This window comes from Orcinus orca, chromosome 1 (assembly GCF_937001465.1).
Source record: "Orcinus orca chromosome 1, mOrcOrc1.1, whole genome shotgun sequence".
NCBI classification, from domain to species: Eukaryota; Metazoa; Chordata; class Mammalia; order Artiodactyla; family Delphinidae; genus Orcinus; species Orcinus orca.
In genome coordinates, this window is record NC_064559.1 from 3,173,116 (window position 1) to 3,200,420 (window position 27,305).

General features: G+C 39.0%; 1 protein-coding gene across 1 annotated transcript in view; it reads left to right on the forward strand.

The window, feature by feature from the left end:
• The first annotated feature begins 3,434 nt into the window (after positions 1-3,434).
• The window catches only part of KMO (kynurenine 3-monooxygenase), a 54,872-nt gene continuing 31,001 nt past the window's right edge, over positions 3,435-27,305 (forward strand). Inside the window, 3 exon segments of the mRNA XM_004283487.4 lie at positions 3,435-3,822; positions 24,157-24,226; positions 25,824-25,921. Coding sequence (XP_004283535.2) covers positions 3,748-3,822; positions 24,157-24,226; positions 25,824-25,921 — 243 coding nt within the window. The 5' untranslated portion in view covers positions 3,435-3,747.

Below are 27,305 nucleotides of genomic sequence, written 5' to 3' on the forward strand. Positions count from 1 at the left end.
CTGCCATATCTTTCCTCAGTGTGTGCTGCTCTTTATCCCTTTGACAGGTTGTGTGATTGGTGTTGTGGTGAACACAGCCTGCACTAGATGTTGAGTGGGCCCTCCTCTTTGTCTGTGGTTGTCACAGCCCTGTTGGGGGTAGGGTCTGCTCCCCAGTTGTCGGAGCAGAAGATCCCATATCTGTTTCTCAGCTGCAGTGTGAGGTAGGTGGGACTGGAGCACTTTTGCCTGAAGAGGAGCCACTCCTCCCTAGGAGCTGTCCACTAGGAAGTGCACTCTGTGTACTCTGTGGTGTCTGTCACCCATTGTGCGGGCTCACAAAGTACATGGTTTTTGACACTGCCCTCAGCCCCACCTCAACCATGGGAATGCAGGTGATTGGCCTGGGTGTTCTTCAGACACTGTGCTCACAAAGCCACCAGTGCAGATTCATCAGTGCAGATTTGCTGAAGTTAGGCATCGGGACCACCACAGTTGTGCACTTATACCTGCCATGGGAGCTATGGAATCAGTCCAGTCCCCAGCTCTGCCTCTCCATGTGCCCACCTGCAAAGACTGCAGCTGCTATCACTGGCCCCACCCCAGTTTTGGGAGCACCAGTAATCCACTTGGATGTCCAGCAGGCACTGAGTTCACAAAGCTGCCACTGGTGGCATAAATCTGTGGATCACACAGCTGCTGACACATGGCTCAGATTTCAGCCCTTCTTTCTAAGTCATGCAGCCCCTGGGGATTGGCTCAGAGTTCAGCTCTGCCTCTGCATGCAGACAACCCACTGTTGCTTGCACACTCCTAGAGTTTGTAGAGGTGGAGCCATGCCCACTGTGAGCATGCTGAGAATGAGGCTGCTATGGCAGGGCAGTGTCCCCGCTTCATGCTTGTGTTAACAATGGGGCTTCTATGGTGGACCAGGGCCAGTCCTATGTACACCTGTGGTTGCTGCTCAGACCACACTCCAGCCCCCTCAGGCTGTCTCCATGGAGCCAACCCCAATCCCCTCCCCAAGTCTGTCTGCTGAAGCCCAAATTTCAGTAGCCAGCTCCCGCACACCAGCAGACATGCATTTCAGTCTGGGGAGTGCCGGCAGGTGACCAGGACTGTCTGTGCTGGTCTCACTCTGCTCTGCCTGCCACAATTCTGCTGCTGCACTCTCCTCTGAGCCTCTGAAGCTCCCTATGTATCCTGGCTGTTATCTCAGATGTTGAAGGGTGTTCCTGGGAAATTTTCCTCTTTCATAGCTCCCTACCAGGGATGCGGGTCCCCTACCAATTCCTTTTTTTCCCCCTTTCATTCTACTTGATTACATGGTAATCTGTCTTGAAGCTTTGGTTGTATGAGATCTTCTGTCAACATTCAGTAGGTATTCTGTGAGAATTGTTCCACATGTAGATGTATTTCTGATGTATTTGTGGGAGGAGGTGAGTTCCACATCCTTCTATTCTGCCATCTTGATCTCCCTCCTGCAGTTTTTTTTTTTTTAATTTTCAAGAAGAATTTTGAGCACTCAGTTTAAAATGCTTGTATGGAAATTAGATAACATGAGTACCTACTCCCCCCAAATAAATAACCATCAAAATAAACCCATAAGGGAAAAGGTTGATAACATTTGATATGTTAAAATTCAGAATATCTTTCCATCAAAACACATCATTAAGAAAGCAAAAAGGCAAGCTACAGAGTAGAAGAAGTTATTTGCAATATATAAAAAGAATAAAACTCATATCCAGTGTCAGTTAAAAAAAAAAAGACTACCCAAAAGAAAAATGAACACTATACAGAGGAAGAAAAACAAATGTGAATGAACAGGAGAAAAGGTGCCCAACTTCATTAATAATCAAAGAATGCAAATTAAAATGACAGTGAGATACAGTACACACCCACCAGACCAGCAAAAACTAGATGTACTAACGAAGTACATGCTGATGAGGATGTAGCAGAAGAGAAATTTCTATACACTGTGCCAAGTAAAAGTTAGTATAATACTTTGGAACATAACTGTGGTTTATTTTGGAAAGTTAAAAATATGCATAACCAGTATGTAATTCCTATACATACTCATATGTATGTGCACTACATCATATATACAAGGTTGGTCAAGCAGCAGCATTATTCAAAATATTAAAAAATTGGAAACACCCAAATATCCATCAGCAGTAGAATGGATACATGAAAACGAGTGAACTAGAACTCCATGGAATAACACAGATGGATCTTAAGAAGCATAATATTGAGAAAAAAAGCAAATTTCAAAGAAAAAAACCCAACATAAATTCATTTACAGTAAAGTTTAAAATGAGGCAAAAGTGCAAACCTAAAGTATTTTAAGGATACTTGTATGAGTGGTGGTTACCTCTGTGAAGGGGGTGGTGATCAGCAGGGAACACATGTAGACTTTTGGGGTTCTGGCAATGATTTTTTGTAGCCTGAGTAGTGAATACATGGGTGCTTGCTTTACAATAAGTTATTGTACTCTACACTTGTGTTTTATGTACTTTAGTTTTTTGTGTTACAGTCCACAATTTTAAAAAACAAATGAAACTGTTCTCTGTTGGAATTCTTGAGTTTATGTTGTAAATGAAAAAATAGAGCGTGGAAAAGTATGTAAAATTGGCCACTATTTATGAAAAGGAAGGGAGGAGGAGGGAGGGAGAGAGAGAGAGAGAGAGAGAGAGAGAGAGAGAGAGAGAAAGAGAGTGCTGTTTACAGAAGAGTAGGGAAACCCAGACACCAAAACAGTAGATGTCTCTGGGCAGGAGAAATAGGTGGCCAAGGGACAGGATTAGAAGAAAAATGACTATTCACCGTATACCCTTTTGTGCCTCTTGTATTTCATACCATGTGAATGTAATATTACCTATTGTAAATAAATAAATAAAAATTCCTAACAACAACTTCTTCTAGCAACTCTAACCATACTTATCCACAAGGGTCACTATTGAATGATGTCTAACTCTAGTTCCTCACCAGGGAAAAACCGTTCTGAAGTCTGTCTGCCCTCACCAGGGAGAAAGCATCTTCATTTACGTTCTTACTTTATCTTACACATCATGCTCCATTTTTAAGAAACTCTCAATTCAAAAATATGCACAAAAAATTTAAAATATGCTTTTAAAATGGGGTGAAAGAAGACAAAGAAGTGGAAAGATAATATGAAACCATGAGTGAATTTATAAAAAGCATAATATTAACCATCTCCCCTAGAGTTAATGCACAAATTAGATTCTAATGTTTCTAGCATTTGATGCAAAAAAAGACAATCCATGAGGACCATTTAGCTGAAATTCCTGACCAGTCTTAATAACAAGAATAATCCACAGATCAATTATGAAACCATGCCATCTTCCTAAGAAAAGTGTAAGATGCTCTGGGACATGAGACCAGGGAAGTATCATTCATGGTTAGTCATGGATGAAAATGAAAGTAAGAATACACAGTTTAGAAAAGGAAGAAGAAAAGCTGTAAAACTGTGCTTTAAAAATTCTGTTTTACACATAAGATAGTGAGTAGCTTCACTTGTCTGGATTTTTCAAATTTTGATTATTGCAATGAATTCCCTTTTTTCCTAAAGTTGAGCTGATTGTCCTTTGGGCAACTAACGGGTTAAATGCTACCTTCTAAGTTCAAGGAAAATTAGCCTTGCTCAAATAATGCTGCTGGCTCACAATTGCAGGGCTTTGGGCAGAGTAAAGACCGGAGGAAATCAGTGTGTAGGAGACAGTCTTCTCCGTGACAAGACCAGCAAAAATTATGGAAACCACTTTGGCAGTGATGGATTCTTCTGATATTCAAAGGAAAAACATAGCTGTCATTGGTGGTGGCTTGGTAAGAATCTCTTTGGATATATTATTCCTGTTAGCAGTATTATATTAATTATCATTACTCTTTTTTATTTGTTTATCAGAGATTAACTTCTTTAATTTTTTCTTCCAGTTTTATTGAGGTATAATTGACATACAACACTGTATAAGTTTAAAGTGTACAGCATAATGATTTGACTTATATACATCATGAGATGATTGCTGCAATAAGTTTAGTGAACATTATCCCTCATCTCATACAGATACAAAATAAAAGAAAAAGATCTTCTCCTGTGATGAGAACTCTTAGGATTTACTTTCTTAGCTTTCATATATAATATATAGCAGTATTAATTACATGTTGTACATTACACCCTTAGTGCTTATTTACATTATAACTGTAAGTTTGTACTTTTTGACCACGTGTTTGTTGTCATACAGAGATACTGTATAATTATTGACTATATTCCTCACGATGTACAGTTCATTTATCTTGTAAGTGGAAGTTTGTACCTCTAATCTTCCTTACCTATTTCACGTATTTTAATGATTATTACTAATCATTTGTAAGGATTGTTCACTTTCTTTTGAAACTTTTCTGATATTTAAATACACCTTTTTAAAATGTGGTATTAGTTTAGTTTGCTCTTTTCTAGAAAAGCGATTTTATTTCCATTAAATACAAAAGTTTCTGTTTTCCCCTGCTTTTTCAGTACAGCATTTTTAAAAATAGAAAATAAAGCAAATTGAATTTGATTAATCCCCAAATTGGCTACTCTTTAAAAACAGATTATTAGTGTAAATAGTCATTTTAATCAAAACATTTGCCCCACTTTGGTTAATAACTCAGTTTATACTGTCTAATAAGAATAAAAGGGTCAAGAAACATGAAGTTAACGCAAAACTATCATGTTGAATGTTCACTAGTTATCTGAGTACTTGGGAGTAAAACCTGTTTAGTCACCTTATTTGGCTGGCGCAGTGGAGCTGGTCCTAGGGTGGTGAAGTTAGGCCTCCTCTCTCACAGAGCCGGTGAGATGAAGGGGCTGAGATGGCCCACATTTAGCAAGATGTAGGAGGGGCTCTCCTCTGCTCTGTCGTTATTATATGAAACCTAGCTCTGCTTAATGTGGGACTGCATCAGCTAAACTGTATTTCCCCTCCCTTAGCAGAACTTCTATTTTGGAGTAAAAATATCCCCATTAGTTAAAGTTTAATCATTTTGGTTTTGCTTTTGGTCTAATGATTTGCAGGCCTTTAGATCATTCATTCATTCATTTACTCAACAAAAATTTATTAAGGGCCTAATATGTGCCAGACACTGTTCTGGGTTGTATATAGATCAATATATTTTATATCGCACATAGAGTTATACAGTTTGTACTAATTCTGACTTTTGTTTTGCCTTCTTTCTTGTGTTTTCCCCAAAGTATGACGATAGTTCTAACTTTTCTGGTTCTAAATTTCAAAATGCTAAGGAAGGCTACCACATGCCGTGTTGGCCAATGCATGTGACATGTGTCATCGTTTCTTATTACTTCATACCAGGCTTCAGTCCAGCTTTTTTGTTTCTAAATTTTACATAAAAGGAGAATTCATGTATTCAACAAAATCTTATTGGGTGCCAGCTATGTGCTAACATTGCTTTAGGTACTAGGGATACAGTGGTGAACATTCAGGGAGGAGAAAGACAGTGGAGAAGAAAACGAATAAATAAATTCGATGAGACCTAAGCACTATGAAAGAAATGCAAGCAGGGTAATGCGGTAGTGTCTTAACGGGTGTCCATTTAGAGTGTGCTCAGGGGCAGCCTTTCTGAGGGGGAGGCATATGACCTGAATAATGAGAAGGAAGGAACCATGCGAAGGGCTACAGAAAGAGCATCTTGGGTAGATGAACGACTGTCCAAAGAGAAACACTGAGGCGATAGATAATGGGCTGGGCACTTTCTTGGAGCAGACAGAAAGGCAGAAAGAATGAGAGTGGAGAAGAGTAGCTGCTGAGGCTGGGGAGAATGAAATAGCCAGAGATCCTAGGATCTTAGAGGGAAAGGCAGACAGATTTTATCCTAGACACAATGGAAAACCATTGGAAGATCTTAGGTAGGAAAGCAAGCTGCGATTTTAAGATTCCTTAGGCTGTTATGTAGAGAAGAGTTGGGAAAATTGTAAGAAGACCAGATACACCAGTTAAGAGGCTGTTGTGTTTGTCCAAGACTTGGACTAGGGTGGCAGCAGTGATATATCTTAAAATGTCTTAGAAGTCCAAGGGGAGATAACAAATATGTGATTGGATATATGATTTTGGAAGGCATAAAAATGGGTATCATCCACAGATTTCTCCCCGAATAACACTTGAACTCTTCATCATGTAAACACGTCATTATCTGTGCATGCATACATACATGTGCTAGAAAATAGAAGACATGAATTAATACACGTGTATTAACAAGCAACTAAAATTCCTCTGCAAAGGAATTCTATTTACCTTCTTGCTCAGGTCCATGCCTAGGAATCATGTTCTTTTTTCATTTTATGCAAACCCCATTCCTCTTTCACTCTACCAGTAAGCCTTGGTGGCTCTATATCCAAGATATATTTCAATTCTGGCCATTGCTAACATCCTAGTCCAGGCCATCAACATCCTTCATCCATAGTCCTGATTTCCTCCTAAGTGGTCTCCCAGCTTCTACTCTTATCCACAGGCAGTTACACAGCAGCCACTTTTAAATCATTAGTGTGATAATTATCACTGTTTGCTTAAAACCTTCCAGTGGTTTCCCATTACAAAAAAAATAAAATCCAAACTCCTTACCAAAGGCCCTACAGGAACTGAGCCTGTCTACCTGCCTGGCCTCATCTTTTCCCTGTTTTTTGTTTTTTTGTATTATTTATCAGTATCTGAACTTATACACTTTATTTGTTTTTGGTAAATAAAGGTAAACTCTTTATTAAATATCTACTCCAACTAGGATATAGACTCTTATGGCTGGAACCATACCTAACATTGCTTAATGTCATTATTTAGTTAGTATTTGATGGATGAATGAATGAGAGGAATGAAAAACTCTTCTTAATGATATGAAGGTAAAAGAAATTTCATATTGGATGGAAGTCTGAATATTGAGGAAATTACGAAAAAAAAACATTGATTAAATAGAGCAATTCAAGAAGGTTAAATTCAATACATAAAGGACAAAATTATTTTCTTACCCATCTACTTCCTTGCATCTCACTGTTGTGGCCTCTCCCGTTGCGGAGCACAGGCTCCGGACGCACAGGCTCAGTGGCCATGGCTCACGGGCCTAGCCGCTCCGCGGCATGTGGGATCTTCCCGGACCAGGGCACGAACCTGTGTCCCCTGCATCAGCAGGCGGATTCTCAACCACTGCTCCACCAGGGAAGCCCCCTTGCATTTTTTCCCCCACCTTTCCCATACTCTTCCTCCCCATGGACTGATCCTAATCCTTTATACTGTCTACTACATTAAAGACTCTCTCTGGGCCCCAGGGGAAAAAATGAAATGGAGCTGAGAACATTTACTCGAAGTCCAAAGAATATAGTGAACGTATTTTTTTCCCAATGGTGCCTTGTCTAGTGAAAGATTACCCTTAGAATTTGTCTTTGCTCTAGTATAGTGATCATCTGATTCTGTGATTAACCAGTTGATTTCTGTTCTTTGAAGACATGTCAAGTCCAAAAGGTCAGAAGGAGCCAATAGATCAATGAAAGAATCTTACTCAGCAGCTAAAGGTGAAAGAAACTGTAAACCATGGTCATAAATTGGTGAAAGTTGAGCTATTGAAGAGTGGAAAAAGATGTTAAAACAGTTTTTCAAGAACGTTAATCTGGATATTTAGCAAAATGACTGTATTGGCTTAGTTATCTTCCTTCTCGTGGGAAACACTGCTCCCAACCTCTTCCCCTGCAATGGTGATTACCTCCCCTTCCCCTGCAACGCACACAGAGCTTTGCTTGCCTTTCTCACAGACTGCATTCTGTGAAAGTTATAGATATGCAGAGTGTATTCCCCATAGAAGGTTTTTAACTTCATGAGTCTAAAGATTTTCTTATCTTTGGGTCCTGCTCCCTTTCCTTTTATGAAGGTTATCCCAGTGCCTTATACTGTCAAACACACTAAAATATTTTGTGTGCATGAGTTTGCTTTCAGAACAAAATGGGGGATCATGCTGTTAGAAGTTATGGGCAATTAAAAGAAAGACAATATTTTTCATCAGAATGGAATCATAAGGAATGCGGTCCTTTGAAGGACTAATTTGAAAAACAATCTCTACTTTTCAGGCTGGAAGGAGTTTTACAGTTTTCCAATTCTAACAAGTTGACCTAGCGGAAAAAACTGCCACACAAGCTGCCTTACTTTGTGTTAGAGTGAGGTGTGTTTTCTTCCCAAAGCGACAAGCCAGAGAAGTCAAAAGAAAGGCCATCTATCCTGCACATGTGTCCTTAAGATATGTAGGTATTCAGATCCTTGGTATTCAGAAATGCTGCTTCTGAGGTGACTATTTTCAATGTTTACAGGTATGATGAAAATGACCAGAGATTTCAGTGACAGCTACAGCTACTGAGCCCTCACTTTTTGGCTGAAGTTTAAGAGTTTTAGCTGAAAGGACTCTTAAGCATTCCAGCCTTAGCTGCAGCCTTCTGTTGAAGTATGTGTGCATTGTTCTGGCACACACTTTGAAGATGTATTTTAGGGCAATATTGAAGCATTTCTTTTGTCTCCCCTGCTGACAAGCAACCCCACTCCATTCTCCCTATGTTTGACCCAGCAAAATTCTCCATTAAGAGCTATTTAGAGGGTAAAGTCATTCAAAACATCAGGGTAAGGAGAGTTGTGCATTTTATGACTTACTGTTGTTAATTGTGCCCTCTCCCCTAGTATTCAAGTCATTGCCTTTGAAACTGCTTGACCTTGATTCTATGAGAGGTTGTGTCTCACTTCTATAGATGATAATTCTGTCACAGATTTATAGGCTCAATATAGTCCTGATACCAAATTGGCCCTAGATGGTGCTTTCTGCCCTTTCTCCCTAGGATCTTTCCCCTCAGAGCTCACTCTTCACTCAGCTCAGTTGGACAGAAAGAGCAGAAGACAGTGAAGAGGAGGAGGAGAGGCTGCAACCAGCTGGAAGCCCAAGAAATCTTACCCTCTCTGCATCTCGTTTGCTTCATCATGGGCAAAAACTAGGTCCCTAGATATTTTTTTCTTTTTCTACTTGTTTTATTTTTATTATTTATTTATTTATTAACATCTTTTTTTGGAGTATAATTGCTTTACAATGTTGTGTTAGTTTCTGCCGTATAACAAAGAGAATCAGCTATATGTATACATATATCCCCATATCCCCTCCCTCTTGCATCTCCCTCCCACTCTCCCTATCCCACCCCTCTAGGAGGTCACAAAGCCCCGAGCTGATCCCCCTGTGCTATGCAGCTGCTTCCCACTAGCTATCTATTTTACATTTGGTAGTGTATATAAGTCCATGCCTCTCTCTCACTTCTCTCCAGCTTATACTTACTGCTCCCCGTGTCCTCAAGTCCATTCTCTACGTCTGCGTCTTTATTCCTGTCCTGCCCCTAGGTTCTTCAGGACCAACTTTTTTTTTTTTTAGATTCCATATATATGTGTTAGCATACGGTATTTGTTTTTCTCTTTCTGACTTACTTCACTCTGTATGACAGTCTCTAGATCCATCCACCTCACTACAAATAACTCAGTTTCGTTTCTTTCATGGCTGAGAAATATTCCATTGTATATATGTGCCGGTCCCTAGGTCTTTTAATTCTACCATTATGCTGCTTCTTTTTCATGCTTCCTCACTCACAGATCGCTAGCTTTGTTCTCAATGTAGTCTTCATAAAAACAGAAATCAAATGTCACCCAGAATTTTTACTTTCTATAAAATAAATATTCTAGACACATATAAACCATCAAATGTTTCATAATCTTTGGTCAAGGTCTATATATAATTCCAAATATAGGTCTATATATAGTTGGTTCAAGTGTCTACTTTTTATTTTATGCAAATATCGATGAGACAAACCATGTAAATAACTTAATTACCGTTATTATTGTTGTTCTACTAATATTAAAATAAACAAAACTCTATTCACTCCACTCTTATTTTCTGCTCTTCAGGCACTAAAATCTGTGTATGAAAAACCTTTATTACTGCCCTGATATCTAGCAACTTCTACAAACAGAAGTAGAGTGGATTTATTTTGTGACCACAGACATCATCCTGCGGTTGCTCAATGGCTAGGGACAAGTTTTCATTTCACTCTACCAGCTTTCCTCAAACTCTTTTGTAATTTTGCTGTGCTTCATTTCCTCCCACCAAACAAGTTTTCTTTCAGCTATCTCGCTCAAGTATCTATATTTCTCTAACACACCAGACTAACATTTTGAGATTTTTTTTTTGTTTTGCTATCCTGATGGACTTCTAAGTTGCCTCATAAATCCTGTTCTCACCTACATAAAACAGAATTCCTTGCTCAGAGTTTATTTCATTTGCTACCTGATGAGCAGTACCTGGAATGGAACCAGTAACTCTAGACAGATCAAAGTATTATTAACTCCCTGCAAGGAACGTGTTTTGCTTTCCTTTTCATTGGTTCCGAAATACTCTGTTTGTCCATCTGGCCATAAACATCTATCCATCCACCTATTCATCTATCTGTCCACTCAAAGAGAAAAAAGCACTCCTCCACTGTTGATGATAATCTAAATTGGTACTTTTTTCTGGAAGACAATTTGAAAAAATACATGCTGATTGTCTTAAAAATAGGGGGGAATTGTGGAAAGCAGCATCAGCTCTCTCTCTCGAAGTCAGCCTCAGCAAGGCACTGCATTTAGAGGAACGATCGTCCTTCAACCTGAGGGGAATTAAAAGCATTAGAATCTTTAACGTGGTCCCCCCAAAACACCAAATCTGGAATATGTTCAAAACCTGTAACAAAACCTTCTAAAAATCTCACTCACTCTCAATCTCTTTCATGTACTTTGCAGCTATTCCAAAAACAAAACCAAAGAAAATACAGCAAACTCCTCCCACACTCCAGGCAATCAAAATCATCTCCTCCACTTATCTCAGATTTTCTTCTCCCTCCTTTCTTGTTACCCTGTTATATTTATTCCATTCCCCCGTGGTACTAAGGCCTAAGAACCAATGGGGCAGACAGAAAGAGGGTGTAGATCTCAGAAGTTTCTGAGAGTTTGGTCCCTGCCACTAAAACTTGTGCTTTGATGGACCATTTCATTACTGTGATTTTATCAAAAGAACTCAGTGGGCGCCATGCAATCATTTATAATCCTAAAAAATTAAAATAACTCAAATGTACAAATATAAGGGCATTGCATACAATGAAATGTAATGCAACTATCAAGTATTATGATTTAAAATATTTTATGACTTGGAAATATATTCACAGTGTACAATTCATTTTTTAAAGGAAATTATGAAATAAAATATATATCCTGCTACCATTTTGAAAAGAAATATCGTTTGCTTTACATACATAGAAAATCTTAACACCGGTTCTCCCTGATGGTAAGATTGTAGGAGATTACATTTTTCTTCATGTTTATCTGTATTTTCTAATGTTTTATTAAAAAATGTTAAGGTTTTTACTAAGTATCAGGTCTGTACCAGAAATAGAAAGATTGATAAAGTACAAGCCATACACCACATATCATTATTCCCTGGGCACTCACAGCCTGGTGGGTAAGTCAGACAGGAATGTAAATAAATAATTTAGTTAATTATGAGAGACGTTAAAACACACATACACACACACACACACACACACACACACACACACACACACACACACATATATATACATCCATGGAATTAAAGAAGAAAAGACAAGTCTTTTGGAGTAGGAGAGATACTGAGAGAAATTGCACAGAGGACATGAGTCTTGAATGAAGGCTAAAGCAGAAAAAAATAGTCCAGGCAAAGGGAACATTAGATTCAAAGGCACATAAGTATAAAAGTGCATGGCATATTCAGAAAATATACAGTGACTTTGGTATACCTCTTACAGATAGTACAAGGGAATAGCAAAAAATGAGCTGGAGAGAGAGGTTGGGTTCCCATGTAAAAGTCTTTTATGCCATGTTGAAAATTTGGGACTTTTTCCTAAGGAGCCATTAAAGGATTTTAAGAAAGAAAATGCATCATTTGATTTCTGTTTTAGAAGAAACTAGCTGTGGTGGAAGTATGGCTTAAATAGGTAGAGACTGGGGGGGAGGGAGAGTTATTAGAAAACTTGTAGTAGTCCCAGTGCAGGGTAATGGCATAACATACACAATTCTAGCAGATGGAATTGTTACAGAGAATGAAGACCTTTTTTAAAAATATATTTATTCATTATTTATTTATTTAGGCTGCGCCGGGTCTTAGCTGTGGCATGAGAGATCTTCGTTGTGGCACATGGGATGTTTTGTTGCAACATGTGGGATCTTTAGTTGCGGCACGTGGGATCTTTAGTTGCGGCATGTGGGATCTTTTTTAGTTGCAGCATGTGGACTTCTTAGTTGTGGCATGCAAACTCTTAGTTGTGGCATGCATGTGGGATCTATTTCCCCAACCAGGGATCGAACACAGGCCCCCTGCTTTGGGAGCTCAGAGTCTTACCCACTGGACCACCAGGGAAGTCCCTGAAGACACTTTTATTTGCTTATTTCAGAGTAAGTACAGTTAACAGTCTTGTTCTTCTCATTACATTGCTATGTTCAAAGATCAAATTCTTCAGAGATCAAGCTATAGTTTCATGAGTAGGAGGTAGTAACAGACTTTACTAAAGTCTGTTTGGTGACAGACTCATAAACAAACAAACTCTGTGACTCTTAGGGAGAGTTTTATATGCTTCATTATATTGACACTATGGGTCAACATAGGTGACACATGTTTAACATTACATTATCAGATTAATTTCAAACACATTATATTAAAAGGCATAAAAGGTATGACATGTTTATAATCATGTTGCCTCTTCCTGTCAAAATCAGCATTTATAAATTAAAAGGTACAGTTTTCTCATGATCATTGGACACTTGAACAATCATTGCTGAAGAGGTCACATGGGAATCAGCAGAAAGTTAATGAATCCTATTACAAAAAGCCACACCTGCTGAATGCTGAGCTTATCTCACTCACATTTATATAAAAGAAATTTTCAAATTATCTTTTAAATTGGTAAGTTAGGCATCAATATAATGGGCCAGGGTGAGTCAAAGCATATGACCTTTAAAGAAGGAAGTAAGACAAGAGGAAGTAGAGAAATGGAAGAACAATAAATTGGGTAAATCCATAATTACATAACCCAGGAATCTCATCAGAGCTCTGTTTAAGCAAACAGGCTAGAGCAGTTGTTAATAAAACGTTTAATTTACAAATTATTTTATGATCAAAACTGTTTACTATTGTGGACTATTGGTGTTTCAAAAGAAATATAGAGATTTTTCATAATTGTCCATGTCATTAATAGAACTGTCTTAGCTCTGTCCAGGCTTAACTCTAAGAACTGGCATGAAAACTGCTGATTGCTCCCAGGAGTCTAACCCTGCCTAGTTTCTTCTCTCCTCTCACCACCCTCCTCCCCTATTGATTTACAGGAACCAGCTGTGCTTTAACCGAGAGTTTGTGGTGTGCTCAGAATGATGTACACACATTTTCCTTTGCATTTATATCTTTATGTCTTGCTAGCCTTTTTGCCTGTGTAACAACTAAACAAGGCACTTCATTCCTAATTAAGTGCATTTTACACAAAGTAAGAAGGAGAAATAAAGTTGGAGTCTGAAAAGTACTTTATTAGCCATGTTATTAATCCTTCTAGTTGAATTTATGTAACATCTACCAATATTTTTTCTTTTAATTTTATTCAAACCTTAGTTATACAGAATTGGACACCTTATTATGACTGGTCTTGGAGAAGGCATTTTTGTTTATTCTTTTGTGTGTTTATTAATAATAATAAGCAGCAGTACTTTTGAACTCACCACTCAACCTGGAATTGATACATTGAATGACTTATAACAGCCTCTGTGCTTCTCTCCCACCCATTACATTGGCCTGAATCTCGTGTTTATCATTCTCTTGATTTTATATATATAAAAGTTTTATGTATATATGATATATGCTGAACATATATCTACACACATAAATAATATGCTCCTAAAAATATATACTTCTGGTGCTTCCCTGGTGGCACAGTGGTTGAGAGTCCGCCTGCCAACGCAGGGGGGGTGGGTTTGTGCCCCGGTCCAGGAGGATCCCACGTGCCATGGAGCGGCTGGGCCCGTGGGCCGTGGTCGCTGGGCCTGCGCATCTGGAGCCTGTGCTCTGCAATGGGAGAGGCCACAACATTAAGAGGCCCACGTACTACAAAAAAAAAAAAAAAAATTCTATAAAATATACACTTCTAAAAATTGTTATATACATGTATCTGTGGTTTAGTTGTAGTTGTCTTTATTATATGAGCATCACGCAGTATGAAGTCATCTGGGACATGTTCTTTTTACTTGTAGTGTTACTAATATATTCATATTGTAGTATTTTATTGTGTAAATATACCATAATTTATTTGTCCATACCTCTGTGATGGCTATTTAGGCTGCTTCCTGTATTTTGTTTATTTTTAGTTATGAAAACTGTGGCTCTGGATATCCTGGCATGTGTCTCCTGGAGTTTCTCTTGGGTATATGCCTTGAAGAGGAATTGCCGATTTGTCAGTTATGTGAATACCCAACTTGAGATCATTGCAAGCAATGCATAAGAGATCCTATTGGCCCTCATCCTCTCTAGCCCTTGATATTTTCATGAACCAAGATTATATTTAACCCTATTGTGTCCATATCACCTGAGGTTCCTTCTTTTCCTTCTACCTCATGAGGAACCATTTATACACGCTCAATTGGTAAACACAAGAAGTGTTAGAGAGGTAGAGATCAACACTTCCAACCTTAGAAAGGATTGAAGGAGAATCTCCACCTGAGTCAGCTTCATCTCCCAAGATCCTGGAATCAAATTTTGGTCAAAGAAAAGTAACATAACAAACCCATGAAAGGAGACCATTGGCCCACCATTGGCTTGGAACTGAGCCTGTTCTGAACTCAGTCACTGAGACTCTTGTTTGTACGTCATTTGTTACAGCTCATTTACTCTATAATTCAAGTTGAATTCCCAGGAAACAGATGAATGGATTTCTTGCTTCTGAGTCTCAGTTTCTCCACTTTTCTGTCATTGTCACCAAAGGCAAGTTCGTCTGCCTGACACACAGTGAGGCCAAACAAACCAAAATGTTGGAGTTTGGAGCAGAGGAAGATTTATTGCAGGGCCATGCCAGGAGACGGTGGCTCGTGCCCAGAAAACCCGGAACTCCCTGAAGGGTTTCAGCAAAGCATTTTTAAAGGCCAGGTGAGGGGTGGGTATCGCAGGGTATGTGATCAGCTCATGCACAATTCTCTGGTTCATTGATAGTGAGGTAACAGAGCAGGGTCACAGGGGTTAACATTATCAATCCTTAGGCTTCAGGAGGTGTGGGGGCTATGTGCTCATGGTCACCAAGTAGTTAACACCTTCCATTTGGTGGGGGGGGGAGGGGTTCACATCTGTAAAACAACTCAGGAAATGTGCATCAGATACTATTATCTAGGTACTTCAGAGAACAGCTAAAGCAGAGGACATGGCGGAAGGGCATGCCCTGGGAAGACCCTAAAGGGTCCTGCTCGGTTACACAATTTCCCTATATTAGGTTCACTGACCTTTCATTGTTTAGATCGTGGCTTTTGTATCCTACTGTCTTTCTCCCTGGTCTGTTTTCCCAGTAAGAAAAACTCATTTCTAAATTATTTCCTCTAGCCTCATTCCAACTTTCCTGACCCAGTTGGTCTCCTGATCAATATCCTTCCCCTGTCCTGCTTTCCACAAACATAAAAGAAGCAGTTATGATTATAATACTGTGAAAGAAAGAGGAGTTTCACAAACCTTTCTCTTTTCCTTCAGTGAGACTTATTCTATCTAGCCTTTCTATTTTTTTCACTAATGCAATAGAGCAATTTAGCCTTTGGAAGAAATTTATTTTATTGTATGAACTTTAGTTAGCTTACAGTTTTTCTTTTCCTTGATACAACTTACTACTATTGCCCTTACTAGATATTCTTTAACACACATGTGAAAGGAAGATAGGCAGGCAACTTTTCATAAGCTGGAAGAAATCAGGGGAGGAAAAAAGGGAATTAAGAAGATCAAAGGAGGGCTTCCCTGGTGGCGCAGTGGTTGAGAGTCCGCCTACCGATGCAGGGGACACGGGTTCGTGCCCCGGTCCGGGAAGATCCCACATGCCGCGGAGCGGCTGGCCCCGTGAGCCATGGCCGCCGAGCCTGCGCGACTGGAGCCTGTGCTCCGCAACCGGAGAGGCCACAACAGTGAGAGGCCCGCGTACCGGAAAAAAAAAAAAAAAAAAGATCAAAGGAGCTGTGATTAGTGAAACACAAAAGAGTCCAGGGCCTTGCTGGAGAGGTGTGAAGAAAGGCATGAAAAAGATATTAAGACACACAGTTTTTTATGCCAAGCACCAAGTCATACTGTCAGCTGAGATAGCTTGATCACTGATGAGAAAATGATGACAATACAAGGTGAAGTCACTTCAGACTGAGGGATTAAGAGGGAAGCAATTTGTAATGATCTCTTCAGACACACCAAATGTTAGCAAGTAATGTGTTCTCAATTTAAGTAGTGGCTACACAGGAAAAAATGGTTTGCTTATTTATTTATTTACTTACTTTTTTTTGTTTGGCTGCACCGGCTCTTCGTTGCTGCGCACGGGCTATCTCCAGTTGGGGCGAGTGAGAGCTACTCTTTGTTGCAGTTCTCGGGCTTCTCATTGTGGTGGCTTCCCTTGTTGTGGAGCACGGGCTCTAGAGCGCGCAGGCTTCAGTAGTTGTGGTGCGTGGGCTTAGTTGCCCTGCAGCATGTGGGATCTTCCTGGACCAGGGATCGAACCTGTGTCCCCTGCATTGGCAGGCAGATTCTTCACCACTGGACCACCAGGGAAGTCCTTACTTACTTATTATGACTATATTTTTTAGAACAATTTAAGGTTCACAGCAAAATTAAGGGGAATACAGAGATTTCCCATATACCTCTGGCCCCATTATCAACCACCCCCACCAGAATGGTATATTTGTTGCAGTTGATGAACCTACACTGATACATCATTATCACTCAAATTTCATAGTTTACCTTGTTCACTCTTGGTGTTGTACATTCTGTGGGTTTGGATAAATGTATAAAATTAGGGTATCATACAGAGTATTTTCAATGTCCTAAAAATCCTCTATGTTCTGCCTACTTACCACCCCTTACCTCTGGTATATTTATTTAACAAAATAATTCAACATGGATTTCTTGGTTGGCCTTTCAGGATATTAAATATGTGAATTGCTTTGCAAAATTAAATTTTTAAACTTTCCACACACTTAATGGTTTAAATAGGGACTGACTACAAAATAACCATCACAGTCTACAGAAATTGAATAACAAGAAGAAAGTTAGGTGGCTGCAGTATCCATGGTGAGAGGAGACACAAGCCCTGAACCATCAGATTATTAAGAAAAAGAATATCTAAGTGCTTAGATGCTAAGTTGCCTTGGAGCAGAGGAAAAAAAACTTAGGTGGAGTAAATAGAAGAGGACTCAGGTCCTCCTGTGCCTACAATTGTACTAATAGGTCCCCTAAACACTGCCCAGGTGCAACCCCTCTCCTTAATCCCCACATCCACTGGGGGCTGCTGAGAACACAGCAGCCTCACATCTCAGAGCTCCTCTAGTTAAGTGTGCCCTCGCAGGTGTACCCTCATCCATATCTGTGATTCCTGTCTCCCTGCTGAACTTCTCTTTTCTCCCTTCCCTTCCAAAATCTTCCACAGAGCCCACTGGATCTGTTTTTTGGTAGGCAAAATTTCCAGTATTTTTGCTTTACTTATTGCATTTCCCCTCAGACTCCTGGCCTTAGCTTAAACCTGAGGACAGCAGCTCTCTTGCAGCCTTCTCCCACAGCTCAAGTATCTCAAGATTGGGAGTTGCCATGGTACCCTTACTCTACACCGAAACTTCCAACCCTGTCTCCATTTTTATGTGCAAATCATTTGAGGTTACTTATACTACTTATATCACCTCTGTCCCCTCACTGTGGTCATCAATCAACCTCTAGGCCACTTCTACCCAATACTGAAGACTTCATAATCTTTTTTCTATACCCCAGCCCTGACATCACACTGAGTGACTATCAAAGTTTACATTGATGACCCAACCAATTCCCTAGCCTGTTAGTTCCTAGAACTCTGTGCTTTCAATCCCTTCCACCTCCATCATACTTCAGTCTCCAAGTCCCATGACCACATCCTGGACCTCGACCTTGTCATTCCACAGAAGTGCCTCATCTACGATAATAGTGTTGGATTTAGGACTCTCTGTTCAAAGCCTCCTAACTTACTAGCTCTCTCATTCAGTTGCTTCTCCTACATCTATTCTTCACAGGGAACTCCAACTCCCCCCATTTATCAGTCCTCTCTGTTTTCCTTTCATCCCGTCCAACTTAATTGTTACTGTTCATCAATCCACATAATACTTCAACTCCTTGCTTTCTATTCCATCCAAATGGATGGATCCCACTCTGCTTGATTCTAGTGGTTTTCTTCCTCTCCATAGAATCCAAGCTGTTCAGTGCTACAATGAAAAAAATATAACAAAACCTCAAATCTTGGGGCCACTCTTAATTCATGGTCTCAATCTTCAACTGTATGCTATTCACCAATACTTCTACTTTATTGATTAAGAGCCTGTGTTCTGGAGACAGATTGGATCCATTTGAATCTTGATACCAACTCCAGCACTCACTAGCTGTGTTACCTTAGGGGAGCTACTTAACTTCTCTGTGCCTCAATTTCCATATCTGTAAAACAAGATAATAAAGTATCTACTTCATATGGCTGCAGAGAAGATTAAATGAGTTAGAGCAATGAATGAATGATACATAACAACTTCTTGTTGGGTTTGTACATTATTATTATTGTTTCTTTAATTGGATTTCTGTTTTATTCTTTCTAGTAGTTATTTTTAACCTTTATCATGTGTTCCTTCTGCTTAGAACCCTCTTCCTCCTGACCCACCCACACTTATTTGGCTGACTCCCACTCAATCTTTCAGTCTCAGGTTAGATTTCATTTTTTTCTGAGAAGTCATACCCTATCTTACTCTGTAACCCTACATTTGGCTTAAGGGTCCTTTCTCCATACTCTCATAGCTGTACTTCCCCCACCATGCTATTTATCACTGTGTTATAATCGACTGTAATCCCCTTGAGAGATCTAGATATATCTTGCTCTTGGTTGTATCCTTAGCATCTAGCACAGAGCTGGCACATAGGAAAAAATCAATATATATGTGCTAAATAAATATGTGAATAATATTTGAAAAAATGAAGATCCAGCCAAGACTGTGAACTCCCTTGGGGCAGCCATTATGTATTATCTTTGGATCACTTTTAATGCCTAACAAAGATTCTTGTAATACTTAGGAATCAATAAATATTTTCCAAATAATCATTTTTCTATATCTCTTGAAAGTTGTTTTTAAAATTCCAAAGGATTCATACTCTTTATCAATTTGCTTCTTCTCTACATGTCAAAATAGTTTCATTCTTCAACTCAACTGAAACATAGTCTTCTCCAGTAAGCTTTTACCAATCCCTTTGTTCTGGCTATCTATTGCTGTGTAATAAACTACCCCAAAACTTAGTGGCCTAAAACAACAATCTATTATTACGCCTCACAGTTCTGTGGGTGTTCTGCCATGTACCAGGGGCTGCAGTCATCTGAAGGCTTGACTAAGCTGGATGTCCAAGATGGCGCACTCCCATGGCTGGCAGTTTGTTTTGGTTGTTGATGGGTGAAACGCTCAGCTGAGGCTCTTAACTAGAGCAACTGCATGGGTACTGTCCATGTGGCTTGGGTTTCTCACACATAACAGCCTCCAGATAGGTACTCTTCTTATATGATCACTGGCTTCCAAATGGCAGGAAGCAGAAGCTTCCAGGCCAGCTAAGGACAATGCCTGGAAATGGCTCAGGTGTCGCTTCTACTGCATTTTATTGATCAAGGCTATCACAGGCCCTCCTGGATTCAAGAAAGTGAAGAAATAAACTCCACTTCTTGCTGAAGGAGTGTTGAGATCAAATAACAGAAGAGGTATTGTTATGACCATCTTTGAAAAATACAATCTGCTAGATCCCTTAAGGCAAAATTAATCCCTTTCTTGTATGTTCTGTAAGATTTCCTTTAGTCCTTTTTTTTCCTTTCTTTTAACATTGATTTCCACCTCTGGGCTGAGAATTATTTTGCAGGGAAAGGTATCTCAATCTATATGCACAAAACATTGGGTAAATGGAATAAAATTATATGACTAAAACATATAATATAACAAACATATTTAAAAATTATATATAAATGTTTTATGATTAAATTTATTATATATATATTTTAACCAACCCATATATGAAATCCAGATACTGTGGGGGATCTGCAAAATTTTTATATAAAATCTACTAAACATTGATTAGTTTATATGTTTGTCTCTTCTTGAACTAGATTAAACTAGATTGAACTAGATTGACACCTGAACTAAATTAGGTGTCAGTGGGCCTGAGTACTTAGCTTGACAATCTTTAGATCCCTAAAATCTAGCAGATTAAATCATGCATAACAGATGCTCAATATAATTTGGCTTGGTTTGGTTATAAATTTTATTTAAAAATGTAATCTCTACCATTCATTTATACATTCAACAAATATTGATCAGGTACTGATTATGTTGCAAACACAATGGTTTTGGGCAGGGATAAAATGGTGAGCAAAAACAGTTTGCAGCTTAGTGGGGTAGACAGATATTGATTATAGAATCACCCTAAGGATGTAAACTTTCAATTGTGATAAGCACTTTGTATTAGTTTCCTAGGGCTGCCATAACAGAATACCACAAACAAGTGGTTTAAAAAATAAATAGTTATTGTTTCACAGTTCTGGAGGCTAGAAGTCTAAAATCAAGGTGTCAGGAGGGTTGGCTCCTTCTGAGGGATGTGAGAGAAAGATCTGTTCTGGGTCTCTCTCCTTGGCTTGTAGATGGACGTCTTCTCCCTGTGTCTCTTCACATCATCTTCCCTCTATGAGTGTTTCAGTATCCAAATCCCCCTTTTTATAAGGACTCCCATCATATTGGATTTGGGGGCACCCTAGTGACCCCATTTTAACTTAATTACTTCTGTAAATACCTTGTCTCCAAATAAGGTCACACTGAGTTACTGGGGTTAAGACTTCATCATATGAATTTGGGGGTGTCACATTTCAACCCTTAACATTTCTCAAAGGAAAAGTCTGTAGCACTATGAGAACTCATAAGAAGGGGTTTGAGGTAGTTAGAGTGCCTGAAGAAGGCTTCCTTAAGGAAGTAAAGCTGAGTGGAGACCTGAGGATGAATGGGCATTTACTAGAAAAAGAGGAAAGAGAAGAAGATTGTTAGCCACAGAAATCTTTTGGTGAGGGAGAGCATGATGAGTACAAGCAGCTGAAAGAAGGCTAGCAAAGCTGGGGCAGAACAGTGATGTGATCTCCATAATGTAAAAATATTATGGAGAAAATCTTAGGCCTACAGTGATGTCATTTTTCTCTGAGAAGATTATGTTTGCTTCTGTCAGGTGGCTGTGGTTACCAGCAATCCCAGATGAACATAATCCAATCAGGGCTAGAGATGATTCCTAAGCCTACTTTGGTCCTTTTGATCATTGATTTATTTCCAGTTTACCCTACTTCTAAGATATACCTGTTTAGGGTCCTAACCCAAAGCCTGGGCATTTATTAAACCCTCCTGAACAGGAGGTTGGGGTACGTGTCCTACACTCCAGATTTTGTCCCTCTAACTTCATGAATCTATCAAAAATTCTGTTGAAATTCTTTGCCTCCCCTGTAATCAGTAGATAACCTAGGTGTGGCTCCAAATGCCAAGTTCACCTGCCTGGGCTTTCTTTTTCTCTTAGCAGAAGATTTCGTTCAAATGACCTGTTTCACTATTACACCAAATGGCTGCTTGTGGAGAATCAATGGTCAAGAAGTCAGATGAATGCTGGTAGAATAAAAAGGAAACGACATTAATCGAGCACAATGATTATGATAACTAGCAGCAGAATGGTGAAAATGAAAAGAGATGGATAGATGGAGAAACATTACAGGGTAGAATTGGCAGAACTTGGAATGGATTGGATGTGGAGAATGAGAGAGAGAGAGGTGCCACAGACGACTCTTAGATTTCTAGCTTGAGCAACTGGATGGATGAGATGTCATTCATTGAGACATCCCATCCATCCCATGTGAAGAGAACTGACACAATTTGGGGCAAGGATCACAAGTTTCAATTTGTATCTGTTGATTCTGAGGTGCTTTGAGACATTTAAAAAGGTACATCAATTAAACATCTATATGCATGAGCTCAAAAAAGAGATCTGAGTGGGAGATGTAAGTTTTTGCATCACCATGGATGTGGAAGATAGACCAGGATGGAGGCTTAAGAAGCCCCAACATTTGATTGTCCTTCTTTGCAAGGGTGAAAGACAGAAAGAGGCAATGGCCAGAGATGTATGGCAAAAAACAGAAAATGAAGGAAATTTAGTGTTTCAAGAAGAAAGGTTAGTTAACAGTATTGAATGCTGCTGAAAATTCGAGTGTGATAATTAAATATAGATGGCGTTCTTAAATTTAAGTTGCTAGTGGTGAGGCATTAATCACTGCAACCTATATAAAGCTATTTAGGAGGGCAACGCTATAAAGCTTTGAGAAGACAATATACAAAAACGTTGTTATAATCTCAAAGTAGGGAAGGATTTCTTAAGCAGGACACCAAATGCATTAACAATAATGTAAAAGATTCTTAAATGTGACTACATTAAAATAGATTCTCATCATTAAAGATACTATATAGTTTAAAAAGCAAGCCACAGAATGGAAGAAGATATTTGCAACATTTAAAAATGACAGACCCTGTACTCAGATCTCTGAATAGCTCAAATGATCGATAGAAGAAAAAACAGACAACTCAACTGAAAATGGGCAAGACAGACACTTTACAAGAGAGGAGATGCAAATAGGTAATCAATATATGAAAAAGTGTTCAATCTCTTTATTAATAACTATTTATTTATGTAAATTAAATCTATACTCCTCCTCACCTTACCCAACCACTACTATGTTTAAAAGTTTGAGAACACCAAACGCTGGCAGCAAAGAACGAACTCTCAGAAGCTGCTGGTAGGAAAACACATTAGTATAAAATTTTGAAACAGTTTGGCATAATAAAGGTGAAGATACATAAACCTTTGACCAGGGATTCCACTTCTGTGCATAAAACCCTAGAGAAAAATCATGCACATGTGTGCCAGGACACATGTACAGAAATGTTCTTTGCAGCATTGCTAATTAACCCAGGCCATCAATTCACAATATACACATATATCAAACCATTACGCTGTATACCTTAAATTTATACAATTTATATATCGATTAGATCTCAATAAAACTGGAAAAAATAATATTCTCAGGACAGAAACAACTCAAATGTCCTTCAACAGTAAAACAGTTAAATAGTCTGTGAGATTTCACATAATGAAGAATCATACAGTAATGAAAGTGGATTTTATGCGAGATCATATGGATGGATCTCATCAGCATATTATTGAGTTAAAGAAACATCTGCAAAAATAATACACAAGTGTGATTCTAATTATCTGATTCAAAAGCAGACAAAATTAAATTATATTGCCTAGGGAGGTATACCTAAGTGGTAAAAATATAAAGAAGCAAAGATTGGTTATCACAAAAGTCAGAACGTTTACCTCTAGGTGAAATTTTGGGGATTGTAACTGGGGAGGAGTTTGGGGGAGACATAGGAGATTAGCAATGTTCTACTTTTTGATCAGAGTGGCTATATGGGTGTTCGCTTTCTAATTATTCTGTAAACAGTACACATGGTTTATGATTGTTCTGTATGAAAGTTATATCTCATCATACAAAAGTAAAAAAAAAGGAAAAACCAAAACTTCCTTGAAAATTATACCACTTAATGTTGAGTTAATCCCATTATTTTTGCAAATGGTATTTTCCTGTAGTGATTGAGTAAATCAGTGTAATGACTGAGGCTATGACCACACATGATGTTGCATTTAGCCAGAAAAATTCCCTGTATTTGTGGAATCAGATAAAAATTTGAAAAAAATTGCTTTGATTCCTAGGTGGGATCATTAAATGCATGCTTCCTTGCCAAGAGGAATTTCCAAGTTAATGTATATGAAGCTAGAGAAGGTAAGACAATACTGAATAAAGTGAGATGTTGTTCTAATTCTTTGACTTCTTCCTCCTTACATTTTTTTTCTTTTATTTTTAACATCATTATTGGAGTATAATTGCTTTACAATGGTGTGTTAGTTTCTGCTTTATAACAAACTGAATCAGCTTTACATACACATATATCCCCATATCCCCTCCCTCTTGCATCTCCCTCCCACCCTCCCTATCCCACCCCTCTAGGTGGTCACAAAGCACCGAGCTGATCTCCCTGTGCTATGCAGCTGCTTCCCACTAGCTATCTATTTTACATTTGGTAGTGTATATATGTCCATGCCACTCTCTCACTTTGTCACAGCTTACCCTTCCCCCTCCCCGTGTCCTCAAGTCCATTCTCTACATCTGCATCTTTATTCCTGTCCTGCCCCTAGGTTCTTCAGAACCATTTTTTTTTAGATTCCATATATATGTGTTTGCATACAGTATTTGTTTTTCTTTCTGACTTACTTCACTCTATATGAGAGTCTCTAGGTCCATCCACCTCACTGCAAATAACTCAACTTCATTTCTTTTTATGGCTGAGTAATATTCCATTGCATACATGTACCACATCTTCTTTATCCATTCATCTGTCAATGGACACTTAGGTTGCTTCCATGTCCTGGCTATTGTAAATAGAGCTATAGTGAACATTGTGGTACATGTCTCTCTCTCTTTTTTTAAATTATTTATTTATTTATTTTATGGCTGGGTTGGGTCTTTGTTTCTGTGCAAGGGCCTTCTCTAGCTGTGGCAAGCGAGGGCCACTCTTCATCGCAGTGCACGGGCCTCTCACTATCGTGACCTCTCTTGTTGCGGAGCACAGGCTTCAGACGCGCAGGCTCAGTAGTTGTGGCTCACAGGCCCAGTTGCTCCGTGGCATGTGGGATCTTCCCAGACCAGGGCTCAAACCTGTGTCCCCTGCATTGGCAGGTGGACTCCCAACCACTGCGCCACCAGAGAAGCCCCTACATGTCTCTTTTTTTTTTTTAACATCTTTATTGGGGTATAATTGCTTTACATACATGTCTCTTTTTTAATTATGGTTTTCTCAGTGTATATGCCCAGTAGTGGGATTGCTGGGTCGTATAGTAGTCCTATTTTTAGTTTTTTAAAGAACCTGCATACTGTTTTCCATAGTGGCTATATCAATTTACATTCCTACCAACAGTGCAAGAGGGTTCCCTTTTCTCTACACCCTCTCCAGCATTTACTGTTTATAGATTTTTCGATGAAGGCCATTCTGACCGGTGTGAGGTGATACCTCATTGTAGTTTTGATTTGCATTTCTCTAATGATTAGTGATGTTGAGCATCCTTTCATTTGTTTGTTGGCAACTCCTTAGATTTTAAAAAGAAAAAAATTTTTAAAGATGCACTGTTAGATTTCATTAAAAACCTCAACTATCTAAATTTAATTTAATGCAAATATATTACTATCCGTGTTTTCTTTAAAAGAGTTAACAAGGTCTTTTAATTTGGTCCAGATGGCACCAGTTTTTCAGGTGCTCTATGCTCATCCTGTATTAGGATATAAGAAAGTGTGTGTAACATGGGGTTTACTTCCAATATCTTAGATATCCGAGTGACTAAATTTGCACGTGGAAGAAGCATTAATTTGGCCCTTTCTTATAGAGGACGACAAGCCTTGAAATCCATTGGCCTGGAAGATCAGGTACCTTGTTAATGCATTTTCCTTATAGAAAATAATATCTGCTGTTTTTCAACAACTGCACGGTCTTGATTTCTCCTAGTTCAAAGCACCACTTAATGCCAAAAAAACCTCTGCATGAGAGCTCATTTTACAAAGGTTTTCAAACTTCTAAATTTCACAACAGGGTGAACATTTCACACTTGAGGCACCTGGGGGGACCAGAGCAGGTTGTGGGGCAGGCAGATACTGTATCAGATGGGAACTCGATCATCACTTCTGACACTGGGCTCTCAACAGTATCGTGAACCTCTGCCTACAGAAGTGTGATCTGAGATGGCATCCAGGGTGAGAGGAGGTGGGCGAACTCTGTTCTTTTGACTACTTAGGTCCATAATCTCTTATCCACAACTCTGTACTCCAGAAGTTCTGGGACTAGAAAGCTTTTTCATCACCCGCTCAGCAGCAAACTTGACCTGATGTGAGGCTCTTTATAGGCTTTTTAAAAAAAATCTCATTTCGTGTGAATGTGTTTTACTAAAGAAATATTGTGTTAGGGGTGGTGCCCTAGACTCCTCTGTGTGTCATATAATAACCACATATGCACTACATTGCCTATCTAAAATTTGAAAACTTCTGAATTCTGAAACCAATGAGCTCTCAGTGTTTGGATTGTGTGCCTGTTGCAGATTTTCCTTATATGGATTCAATGTTGCCAAACTTCTCACTATCATGTCTCTTGGAAATGTGAAGAGAAATAATATATTTTTATTGATAGCACTTTTGCAACAGTGTGTCTTTGAAATGATATATAAGTCAATATAACTGCCATTTGCATTTCCACATTTTTCTTAGGCATGTGTAGGAAAGCACTTTGCACTGGATTTCAGGAATCCTGGGATTTACTCCTCATGCATTACTCTCTTTTGTGATCATGAGAAAAATAACTTAATCTCTCTGACAATGAACCATTTCTTCGCTTGTAATATTTGCTTTAGACCAAATAAACTTGATGTCTATTCTAAAATCTAAAGGTTAAAAAAAACCTAAAAAGTAAAATTTGCAGGAACATAGTTTTTTTTTTTTTTTTTTTTTTTTTTTTTGCGGTACGTGGGCCTCTCACTGTTGTGGCCTCTCCTGTTGCGGAGCACAGGCTCCGGACACGCAGGCCCAGCAGCCGTGGCTCATGGGCCTAGCCGCTCCGTGGCATGTGGGATCTTCCCGGACCGGGGCACGAACCCGTGTCCCCTGCATTGGCAGGCGGACTCTCAACCACTGCGCCACCAGGGAAGCCCAGGAACATAGTTTTTATTGATTTTCTACCATACTGTGTTCTCATGGACCTTTACATTTTTTGATTTTTGGAAAATACTTGAATAAGCACATTTTAAAATCGATATCTATCTTA